We start from the raw sequence: 12,190 nt of genomic DNA on the forward strand, positions 1-12,190 counted from the left end.
TAAGAAAAAGCGGAATGCAGCTTGGATAAAGATAAAAGATCAATCATCGTCATTTGAAATATGAAAGCATATGCATAAAAACAACAAGAAAGAGCCCGTACAGAGTCCGTAAAGTGCTTCCACTATAGTGCAATCAGCAGCTGCACTGTTGATTGCACTTAACACAGAATGATCAGAATGAGCACGTCACCACAGCTTGTCGCGCAGCAACATTCACCGCGACAACAGCACTAAACTCTCAAGCACATGGAGAGAGTTGACCTCTGCCAAGGCACCGGCCGACCAAACGCTTTCAGTCACAAAATCTTTTTATTGACAAAAAGATCTGCACTGCCTGACCAAAGAAAAAAAAAAAGTCGCCACCAGGATTTAAGATAGCTCTCTAATCTGGGGTCGCTTCAGTTATATATTCAGAATTCTTTAGGAATGAACGTACTACTGCACGGATGTCGAAGTGCTCCTAAGGGGTTATAACGCTTTACAAAATAGTACTCCTTTTATCCGCTTAGAAAATCATGTGACATGTTTAATTTTGTGCAGCTAGACTTGGATCGTGTAACTACTCATGTCACCAGGAAAACGTGAAAGAGCTTGGTTGCTTCTAACCTCACCCCCGTTTGGCTCCATTAGGAATATGCTGGGAGAGGCTAAATGCTAACAACATCTTTGGTCTTTTTGCGTGACTGAGCGCACGCGTAAAGACCAGACAGGTACACATCAACTCGTCTAAGCTCAGGTAAGAACATATTATCTCAGTATGGAAAAACGGTGGCCTGTTCCTGCAGGGGTCCTCAAACTACGGCCCACAGACCGGATGATTTAACACGGCCTTCTGACTTGTAGAGCACAAATCCCTGAGTATGTACAAAAAAAGTATGTCTCTAGCCCATTCCTGTGCGGAGTTATGTTTTAAATAACTAACTAAATATGAGTTATGTTTTTAAATAACTAAAAAAAACAGTATACTAATTCCAGCCACTAGGGGCAACTTAAATAAATAAAAATGAATTCCACACATGTCCAGTAGGGCCAATGACAAAAGATCAGGATAAAAACACCACATTATAGCCATGTGGTAAATGAAGCTTACCATCACAGAGTGGAGTGAATGAATTATGACTACAGTCATACTGTACAGTAAAGCACAATACAAGTGTATTGTACTTTGGTCACATTACACAATGATGTTTTATTTGAAAATGAAAATAAATGGAAAATACCTGTAGTATTTCAAAATGAAATAAAGTGTGAAGACATGATTACTATTTTTGCAAATCACTACAGCTTAACAAATATGTGCCTGGAATCAACTGTTGATGTGGATATAGTCGTGGGGATGACTGTGCCAGGCTAGTAATCTTTACTTCACAATGGGCCTGCTGCATTTTGGTCAGAGTCATACAATTTGCAATGCAACAGTGGATTTTTTTGGCTTTGCAGAATTTAATTGAAACGATGTCACATCAAGTGTGCTGTAATCAATGCTAAAGGTATTAGCAATATTAGCGCATGTGAACTTTTTTTCTGGCTGGCAGTGTATCAGTGTTTAGCTTTGATAGAACTTAAATTGATAAACCACTCTTTTAAACTTTTGCAGTTTATCAGGTTTTTTTTTTTTTTTTTTTTACTTTTTAACTCAATCTCATCTTAGGTCGTCTGGGACTTGCAAAAAAAAATATTGTGCGAGAGGCCTTTGTCTGGCAGAAGATTGGACGTTCACAGACTCAAAACCTTAATTCCTGCCACAGTCACTTATGGCTTGGAGGATTACTGAATAATACATCAACCAATACATCAAAACCCCCGAGAGCCTCTGGGGAGAGCGGTCGGTAATCAAAAAGTAAGTTAAGGTTTTCATAATAGTTCCCTATAAATAACTGGGGACAAAAATGAGGACATGTAAAATTGATGAGGGATGATTCCAGCCCCACGAGGAGCACGCGCAGATTAACACAGAGGAGAGATGTGACGGGAGGAGGCCGCGGGCAGGAGACGGAGATAAGTGATTTGTGCCACCAGATAACTGTGAATACGCCCTTTGTTCAGAGTGGGATCTCGGTGGAGAGTGAATTTAAATGCATTTTAAGACTAATGCACAGATCTCCCCATTGCATTCATTTTGCTCGGCACAGAATGAGCACCTTATCCTGTAGTTCAATGTAAAAAAAAACATCTTTAAGTAGTTTCCCTAATCATCCATTTGTCATTGCTCCAGTTTACGGCAATTCTCTTAACATGGTTTTGAGGTCAGAACTTGAAATTGGACAATTATCTGTCAGCTATATTTGAGGTTTTCTTGTTATTGATGTGGTTTTGTCATGTATCTAATAGTGATAGCATGTGATTCATGGGCTGCTTACAAAACACACTCAATACATGCATCGGTCACAACAGCCTTTGCCAAAGATACATTCTGTTGCACATCTGACTGGTGTGACATAAAAATTATATGAAATGGGTAAATAAAGAAAGAAAAGAAAAAACAATGAAAGTAAACCAGTAATACTTACAGAAGACTTATGTTAAATGTACAGTTCTGTTCAATCAAATAACAGGTACTCACTGTAAAATAAACAATCATTTGCCATAAACCTTTTTACATTATTTTTCTGTGGGGAACTTTTCCTACAGTGTACTTTTTGCTGCTTAAATTCTGTCCCACGAGCGGCGTTTTATATTTGTGAGCGCATCGTGCAGCGCAGATATAACAATGCATTTCAGTAAACGTTATGCTTCACAAACGAAAGCTGTTCAATTTATGCTAATTTTCAATAGTTTTATGATCGATTTTTGTTCTGTGCAGCAGATGCTTGAAGACCCCTCGGTATTGACTGGTTACTTTAGAAAGTTTGCTCCCAGTATTTTAGCAGTGTCTTCGCGAAATAAGACAAAACCTACAAAAGGTTATTTATATGTATGTGTGTGTTGGGGGCTATATGTGCATGGGAGAATGTATGATACTGTAGAGTCGTTTTCAAAGTAAAATGTTATGAAACGATTGAACTTTAGTTTTGTGTTCTCTGTCAAACTAAACTGTGATTAAAGCCAGAGTGTGTTAAAATCTGAGCTAAAAGAGACAACACCAGCGTGATGTAGCGACAGCCTCTCATCGGAGCGAGAATCACTTGACACAGAGGGCAAACTGCAAATGAAACATCCTGACAGGTTTGGTCCTGCTGCATTCACTTTAATCACACTGTTGTCAAGGAAATATCACTTTTCTTTAGAGCTAAAACACTATCGAGGTTTCAATCAAGTTGAAAGCAGTTTTGGTGAATGCCAAAGAGAACAAAATGCACTCCTTCAAAGGTGGTTTACTTCTATTGGGGTTTTCGCTTGTGCCAAGACACAGATGAATGGCAAAAAAAAGAATTAACATAAGAGTAATAGAATAGAGTAATAAATGCATACTAGATCTGAATGACCAGTGTCCCAAAGCTCAAACTGACATAAATCAGAAGAGACACTTCAGAAACAATTCAGCAAATCACATAAAGTGACAATAGAAACAACTAAAATGCAATGATTAATGTTTCCTCATTTTTCCACAGCATTTGTCTTCATATACAGTAAATGGACATGACTCAAACATCAAATCCTTCAAAAAACGATAGTAAATTTGGATTACCAATAGTACAAATACTCTTGCTGAACACAAAGAAATACCTTCAGACACGCTACAGTTCAAACTTTAGAATGGTTAGCTCAACAGATTATGCAGAATTTATTCTGTATACTGTTCCTGTATTGTAGGAGGCTGAATTACCAGTGATGAAGTTTTTGCAAAGCCGTTCATAATTACTTAAGACTCTTACCGTCAAACTTCTTGTGTCGCGACACAAAGGTGGCCCTCATGTTGTGGCTGGTCTGCTCCACCAGACTCTCAAACTCCACTTTGCTCTGCAGGTGCAGCGTGTCCTCCATGTCCGAGGTGCAGCAGGTGTATCCCTGAGGACAGACTCGAAGGTGCTCCCCTGCAACACACAGACCAGGGAGACAGTTGAGCGCATTTCGACCACACACTGGCGGTTTCTTTAAAAAGCAGCACCGGCTTTGATCTAAACTCTCTGTGATTTCTGGAACTCTCATCACTGCATCGGAAAGGAACAGGGTTTAACAAATTGAGGAAGTGCCAAGTATGGTGTATAAACTATGATCCAATGATGCATAGACCATTAAGTTCATTGTATTTTAGGACAAACAAAGGTTCAATGAATGATGAGGATAAACCAAGTGGACCAAGTCCGGAAGATCAACAAGTGTGAACGTGCCCTAAGGCTGTGTTCACACTTGAAGTGGATTCTGAATTGCGGTGCACTTCCTGGGAACATCTGCTGTGTTTGAGCAGTACGCCAGAGCTTGATACTCCCTTCCAACTGTGGACTAAATCAAGGACCAATCGAAGCAAACTCACTCAAAATCAGCGTTTGAAAAAGGAATTAAAGACTTTAAACCAGGGGTGTTGAACTCGTTTGGGTCATGGGCCAAAATGCAACCCCCACGGCGGGTCACGGGGACTGTGGCCTAATAAATAACAAAGGCTTACTCTTTATCAGCATGCTACATATAGTCATTATTCATTCAATCCACACTTAATGGCAGTAAGTTGTTATTGTAGCCACAGTCGCCCTGGGGCAGACTGACCATTAACCACATGGCTTTAATATGTTGTTTATATCCTGATCTCTTATTATGTCAGTGCCCTCTGCTGGACACAAGTGGAAGTCTTTCCTTTTTTAAATGTAAGCTGCCTCCTAGTGGCTAGAATGAGCATTCTGGCTTCTTCTTTAAAAATCCACAACTCAGCACAGGAAAGGGCTAAAGACTTCCTTTTTTTTTTGTGACATACTCAGAAAATCTTCTACAAAGGGCCATATCAACTCATCTCCTTGTGGCCTTGTGCCTTAAACCATGCTTGCATGTTACAGGATCATATGAGTAAAATAATCATTTTCAGTCAGTGTTTTTGGCATCAATTTGCTCACTTCAGTCAGGGTCAGGGTCAGGCATTTTATTAACAAGCTGTTTTTTACTCAAACTTAAAAAGAAATGTATTTACCATCAGTTCCTCAGTTCACTCTATGTTATTCCAAAACGACAAGGCCATAGCTGGTCCAGGGAAACCTTTATAATATGAATATTTAGACACAAGTAATGTGTCCGTTATGTGAATTTATCCATTGTGAGATAAAGTCTCATCTTATTGTGAAAAGGAAAAAGACCAGGAACAAAAAGAACATATCCATGTATGAATGTATTATTTTCATAAAAACCCTCACCCTTCTGCGCAGTATCTTAGCTGTTCCTAGAACTGCACTTTTCTGGACTGAGATGTCTGATGTATTTCCTGGGATCTGCTGGAGCCACTCCTCCAGTTTGGGGGTCACTGCCCCGAGTGCCCCAACGACCACGGGCACCACTGATGCCTTCACCCTCCAGGTTTTCTCCAGCTCTTCTCTGAGCCCCTGGTATTTCTCTAGTTTCTCGTGTTCCTTTTTCCTGATGTGGAAATCGCTTGGTATTGCTATGTCGACCACAACAGCTTTCCTTTATATATATATATAATTGGAACTTTCTCCTCTGTGGGCATAATGTCACGTTATTGCCTTCAGATGAAAGCTTTCTTTACATTGGACAATTGAGTACTGATGTCACGGCCTGGCTGTGGTTTGAGGTTCAGTCTAGGGGCGTTAGAGGGGCCTGACTTTAGTTTGCCATGGTTATCTTTAATCTCAGTTTGTTTGAGTCCAAAGTTCTGTGATTTTGTACAGGGTGAGAATCTGAAACAAGGCGATCCAATTCCCAGACAAATAAATCTATCATGAACTCCAGACTGGGGTCACAATACACATTTATAAGGCAGCACAATGCAACAGTAGCTCTCTGTCAAAAGGCACAGCAAATTTGAAAAATACCATATTTTTATGTCAAAAGTGTACATTTAAAACACACCCAGGAGCACTGGAAAAGGAATTTGTTGAACTGTCTTAGAGACATACAGTATTTAAATAGACAAAACCTTAAGTCCTGGTTACGCCTTGATTGGCATCTTCATCAAGCTGCATATTTTTGAACTGTAATGAAAAAAGAACCGACATTTGAATTTGCAAGATTCAAAAATGTAACCAATTCTTTTCGACTTGTCCCAGTCTAACCCTCATTACTGATACACACAGATATGGAAACACACTTTGCATTATCCCCCGCCCTCCATCTGAGAGCAGTAGACATCATTATTAGATGTCTTTTTAAACGCCTGGCCCAGCATCACATAAAAGACTTCCCATATCTGACGTTTTTCTTTTGGCATTTATTAACATTTCAGAAAGAATGGAATAAAAGTGACACGAGTGAAATGCAATGCAGACTGAATGGCGCACTTCAGACAAGGTGGCTTGCTGATAGATCAGGCTGTGCACTTGCATACTGCCTCCGTCTGGATAATGAAACAACAGGATACAGTGGTGCATACGTGCAGGCTCTCTCCAATGCGCTTAGTCCTAATCAGTCCTTAGAGACGCAGGGCTACAGTAATGAGGTGCACCGCTAACAGCAGCGCTCTCCCGAGAACTACTTCATGGCCAACGAGACCCTCTGCAAAAAAAAAAAGTATCAAAATAAGGTTCATGCGTCTAGTGTTACTCGTTTATTATTCTCTTCACATAGATTTGGCGATTTGTAAGAAGGTTGCTGTCTGTGTGGTCTGTGAGAAATAAACAATCCTTTCTCTCCTCAGTTGTTCTACAAATATATATAAATATGTACACTTTTCTACATAAGTGGTAAGATGTACAAAAATTCACTGAAAGATACACAGCCACAGAGCCACCGTGACTTCTACAGTTAGAAAGCCTATCCTTGGACAACTACTGTATCTCCTTTTAACAGGGGTTTGAATGGGCACAAGCCAGTTTTTACTGGATTGTGATCCCATGCTCTTAAAGCAGTACTAAGTAACTTATGCCCCTAGAGGCCATAAGTGCCACTGCAGGTGTGGGAGCATGTTGCAGTTTTTTACTCATTAATTGTCCGTGAGAGTAAATACTACGCTGACAGAAAAGACAAAGGGAGAGAGGGACATTGTACATCCAATTACACAATGGAGATTATTTTTCTGTTTAAGGGGCGCTATGCCCGTTAGCCTGTTAGCTTCTTCTTCGTGATTCTATTAGTGTGTAATGCGCCTCCGACCCGGTGCAGGGAAAGCTGCAATTGTGGTTTTCTGGCCAGAGACACCAGGGGTAGATTGAAGACACCCCAATCATCCCATCAACACTTGTAGGATTTATTAAGGTAAACTTAGTTCTTCTTCAAATTTGTGAATATGCATAAGCGTTCTTGCTACAGCCTACTCCTTTTGAGCCGCATAACTGTATCATGTGAACGGCTCAAATATTTTGGAGGTTGCATGTGAATGGAGCTTGTTCCAACAAAGGGAGCAGTTCACTAAGTCAATGACGACAGATGCCCAGGGGCAGAATGACAGAAGCGAATCTGTGCCATTGGCCTTTCGGACCACCTCCATTCACTCACTCACTCACGCTATTGATTCACTCGAGAAATGGGTGTCTAGCCCAAGGACCCAGCGACAGTCGGCACCAATGAAAAGCAGTATTTGATCTGCAAAACTGATGACCTCTCTACCATCTGAGCCATTCCTTGATATCGACATCTTTGTGGAGACACACAACCAACCGCTTCCCGCTCTGGAATACTTAATAGGAAATGATTAGGAAAAAACACACCACAACATATGTAAATACTGTACAATGTGCTCAGTTTTGATTGGCAAAGAAAAGCTTTCATTTGAATGTTTAGCCTTAGTGAACACATATTTACTGGCCTTCATTTATTTTTAAGGTCTCGCTGACAAGAAGATCAATTGGCACTTCTGTAAAATATGTATACGATGAAATTGTCCTTGAAACTGAAGTTGCTCTGATATGAGTAAATAAAACATAAGTACCTCCTACTAGCAAAGTTAATTTTCAGCAAGATTCACAGTGACTTTTTTCCCCCGAATGTTAAATTTCCTGTGATATACAGCATATTTAGTGACATTTTCTTTTTATTTCAGGGCACAGCATTTCAGAAAGAATGTGAGAAAAAAAATAAATGAGAATACTGCGTTTGATTTGTTTTGATTATAAGAACGGCTCGAACACCTCATTTCACTGACCAATGAGGTAAAATTATAACGACACAATATTGAAGAAGGCTTCTAATCATAGTGATGGATAACGTGTGTTATTTTCACACTGCATTAAGCAACTGAGGCATTTTCAATTTAGACTTCCACTCATGCAACAAATTGATTGAAGGTGCTAAGTACAGCGACTGGAATATTACTGCAGCGCTAGAGGCCACTAAGTGTTAGAAAAATAAAATCAATACAAGACAAAGCTGCACCTATAAGAGAAGATCATTGCGAAGAGAGATTGTACTTTTACCGCGTGTGTTTATTTTTGTTTATGGCAGTTAAACTAAAATGTATTCTCAACTTTCCTAACACATTCCTAACTTCCTTGGCGGGGATGAATTTACGAACACTGTTTCACCACTTTCACAGAGCCAAGTGGAACTGCACAGTAATGTGTATGACACCTGGAGACCACATTAGGCTGATGTATTCTGTTACTTTCGGGCTTACCTTTACTAATACACCGCAGATTACACACATTTTAGTTTTGCAAATATAAGACCAGGGCTAATGTTGCTTTCACAGTCCTTTAACTCAGAGTAATTTACGAACGCTTTTCTTGTTAACGTTAAGCTAACAAACAAACCACACAAATAAACGGGGTGCACTAGAACAAAGGATCACACATTTTACCACTTTTTATATAGACTTTTTGATCACGACAAGCTTCAGGCGCAAAGCGGCTGATCTGCTCTAACAGCTTAGAATTTGAAACCAATCTGTTCTGCCCGGCACAAGATCACACTCGCTCTGAATGCCCCCCAGGCCGACCTGTGATTCTCAATAGCAACAAAACAGCCAAAACTCACAAAGGTGGAGTGAGAAATTCTGCATACCCCAGTCAGACGCAACTATAGGGCTGTGCAATTTTGTAAAACACCTCATTTAGGTGTGCGATTTATCCATTTAATTCAAAAATCAAGATTCAGTTCTGACAGCACATTTTAACCTTTTATAGGGCACTCATTGAAATACATTGAATTACATGATTTCAACTTAAAGGAATAGGCCACCGTTTTTACATACTGAGATATGTTCTTACCTAACCTTAGACGAGTTAAAAATTTTATCTGCTTATAAAATCGACATGTTACATTTCTGTGTAAATATACTTCGCATGAAAACACTTAACTTTATTTAAATAGGGAACACGTGGAAGAGCTTGGTAGCTTCTATCGTGAGCAACCTCTTAATTTGCTGCTGATGTGTTAGATGTGTTTCTTTCTGGAAAAATACATAAATAAAATAAGATATTCTCAGCTACAGAGGAAGCATTACCTCATGTCAGTAAAGCTCTTTTCACACACAAAAAGTCAAACAATGGATTTTGACAAAAATGAACTCAGCACTCCGTGTGTGATGGTGCTGAACAGAGATGGTCCCCGGTGATGTGACGTAACTTGGTAGCATGCCCAGATTTTATCTTCAGCATCTGCTTCACGCGGGTTTTGCCAAATTCATCATCAACATTTCACTGCCTGACTTTACAAGGCCCTGTTTTTTCTTCATATTAAAGCAGCCTGTGTCAACAATCAAATAATCAAAGAAAATGTGCGATCAAAATCTTTTCTCTTCCTCTCTGTCAAAAAATGTAGCAATGTAGGCATTACTTATTCAATAAAGCCTTTTTTTTCCTCACGACTAAGAATTATTAGTCACAGTGCTGCTCATATAGAACGGGCTGCCTGGAAAACAACTCAGCTTAACGGGAAGTCAACCACATGGAGACATGTCAGTGCTTTGCTTCACTGCTGATCACACGTTCAACTCTCACAGACTTGGCTCATATTGCAATATTTACTGAAGTGTCACTGGTTATACAATCTGAAAGACACAGAAATACAAGATTTATTAATAACTAACTATGTATGAATGTAAGGAGAAAGAGATGGTCATATCTGGTGGAACAAGGCACTTTTAATGTACCACTGAGAACACTTCTCAGGAAGAATTTGGAAGAAATATCTTTTTCTCTATAAATGCGCTTTATTGCCCAGAACAGTTTTAAAATGGTCAGGGGAACAGCACGGTAACGAGAAAACAGGGATCATGCAAATTGCAGTTCTATTTCTTAGGTTAGGATGACTCATATTGCCATGAAATAAATTGTGTCCTGTTTCCGCGTAGTTACCAAGTTTGGACAATTTTGTGCAATTTCCATCCTATTACCAGGCTTTTACAGTGCTGCAAACTGAGTGCTACCAAACAATCTTTAAAAAGGCACACGTTAGGTTTTATGATTTACTCGAGTGATGTTTTGCACCAGCCATGCTTGTGTGATGTATATGTCTGCAATGAAAACTTGATCTCAAATATTTCAAAAAATATTTCAAAAAAAAAATAATCTAAAGCTCTTTGTAACTGTTGCGATTATCCAGAGCGATGCGCAGATGTGCTTGGCTCTGATGAATGGTTATCTTCAAAGACAAAGAGACTGAAGTGTAGCATTGTAATTAGGGGAAAGTGCTGACCGCAGTTACACTGAACCGAGCCCATCTGAATGTAAATGAACCGATGTGAGAAGAAACAGCGATGCTTCGATCAATGCGGCGACAAACACAATTAACCGAAGCCCATTTGGATGAATGCGCGTGTAAGATGTGTCAAAGTGACGTAGGGACGCTCTCGTTTGCCGCTCCTGCCGAACTCAAATACACCCGTGCAGATTCTGATTCGGTTATTCTCGGCCTTGTGTTGTGTCACGCTTGGGACGCGAAAGCAACCCCTCGATAACAATCTACGGATGGCGCTGAGAAGAGTCGAGAGCTTTTTTCCAATCTGCGGTAATGACCAAAAATGACTTTAGTGATTAACAAGCCTGTTTGAATATTAACGCAGAACTGCTAATAACCCCGCAACAACAACAACAACGCACGTCTGCCCTTCGCTGATCGATTTACTCGGCTTCCTGTTTGCTTGCGCATGTCCCGCTCGAGAAATGTAAAGTAAACAGGATTACACTAAAAAGGGAACAACATTACAACACACTCAAAAGCCCAAAAAAATGGGTTTACTTTGCACAATGTGTTAAATTCAAAAAATATATATACAGTACAAGAGGACGGACCTGGAGGTATGATCATGTTGAGATTAAAGCTTTGGTAACATACTTATTCGCAGCCTATACTTATCCCACTGTTGGTGCGCGTCGGGCTTCAGTTCCCCGTGGCGCTGCATCCCTTGATGTTACAAAAGCGGCGTGTATTTCTTCACATGTATGAGGTTTCTTACGGGGAAGCAAACACACTCGTCGTAGCTAACGGGCAGCTGCTAGAGACGGCACTTCTAAACAGTGCCTTGTATGGAGGTTCATTAGGACTGGCAGAGGAGCTTACAGTTTGTTAGCCTCCATGTGATGATGAAAGTCAGTGGGAGCTATATGCCCCTGCTCTGGCACGCAAACTTTAAAGTGTCCAGTGGAAATGCATTGGGGGTTTTACAATATCTTAGTAGAGCTTTGTGTTTGTAGATTATGGAGTTAATTAATAGAGGCAATGCAATTTACAAGACAGCACCAGTTGAAAATAGGTCAGGATATAATGCCTTGGCTTATGTATCTACAGCATGTCCAATGAACTGAATGATGGTGAATAGAGATTGTAAAAAAAAACATTAACTGTCAAAGTTCTGGCGTCAAGGATGTTTCATTGTAGAAGTCAAAAGCGCATTCACAAGTTAATTTGCATCGAGTGAACGTTAGCGCTGAACTGTCAAGAGAGTGTTTCGACGCAGCAAGTCATTGTTGAAACGAATATATAATCAGTGTGTTCCTACTGAAAACAAATGAAGAAACAGGAGTCTGAACTCGAATAAGATCAACACGAAGCGGTGTGACAGAAAGCGGAGGGGAGTAAGCAGCTGAGATACCCGAGCCAGACCAGCAGCAAATCCATACACAAGCAGCCCGTCCCCACATCCAGAGGCCACCATACGCTCTCTGGATATGAAGCTGGCCTGCCTCTCCTCTCAGTGGACTGTGTAAGACTGTTT

The 12,190-nt window shown here is 40.2% G+C and overlaps 1 protein-coding gene across 2 annotated transcripts in view; it reads right to left on the minus strand.

Annotated features, from left to right (window-relative positions):
- Positions 1 to 12,190, minus strand: part of gpc6a (glypican 6a) — a 150,782-nt gene that overhangs the window by 116,536 nt on the left and 22,056 nt on the right. For both annotated transcript variants that reach the window (XM_079555328.1, XM_079555327.1), the window contains exon 2: positions 3,816 to 3,974. In XM_079555328.1, the coding sequence (XP_079411454.1) occupies positions 3,816 to 3,974 (159 nt within the window). The remainder of the gene's footprint in view (positions 1 to 3,815; positions 3,975 to 12,190) is intronic.

This window comes from Gobius niger (assembly GCF_951799975.1).
Source record: "Gobius niger genome assembly, chromosome: 4".
NCBI classification, from domain to species: Eukaryota; Metazoa; Chordata; class Actinopteri; order Gobiiformes; family Gobiidae; genus Gobius; species Gobius niger.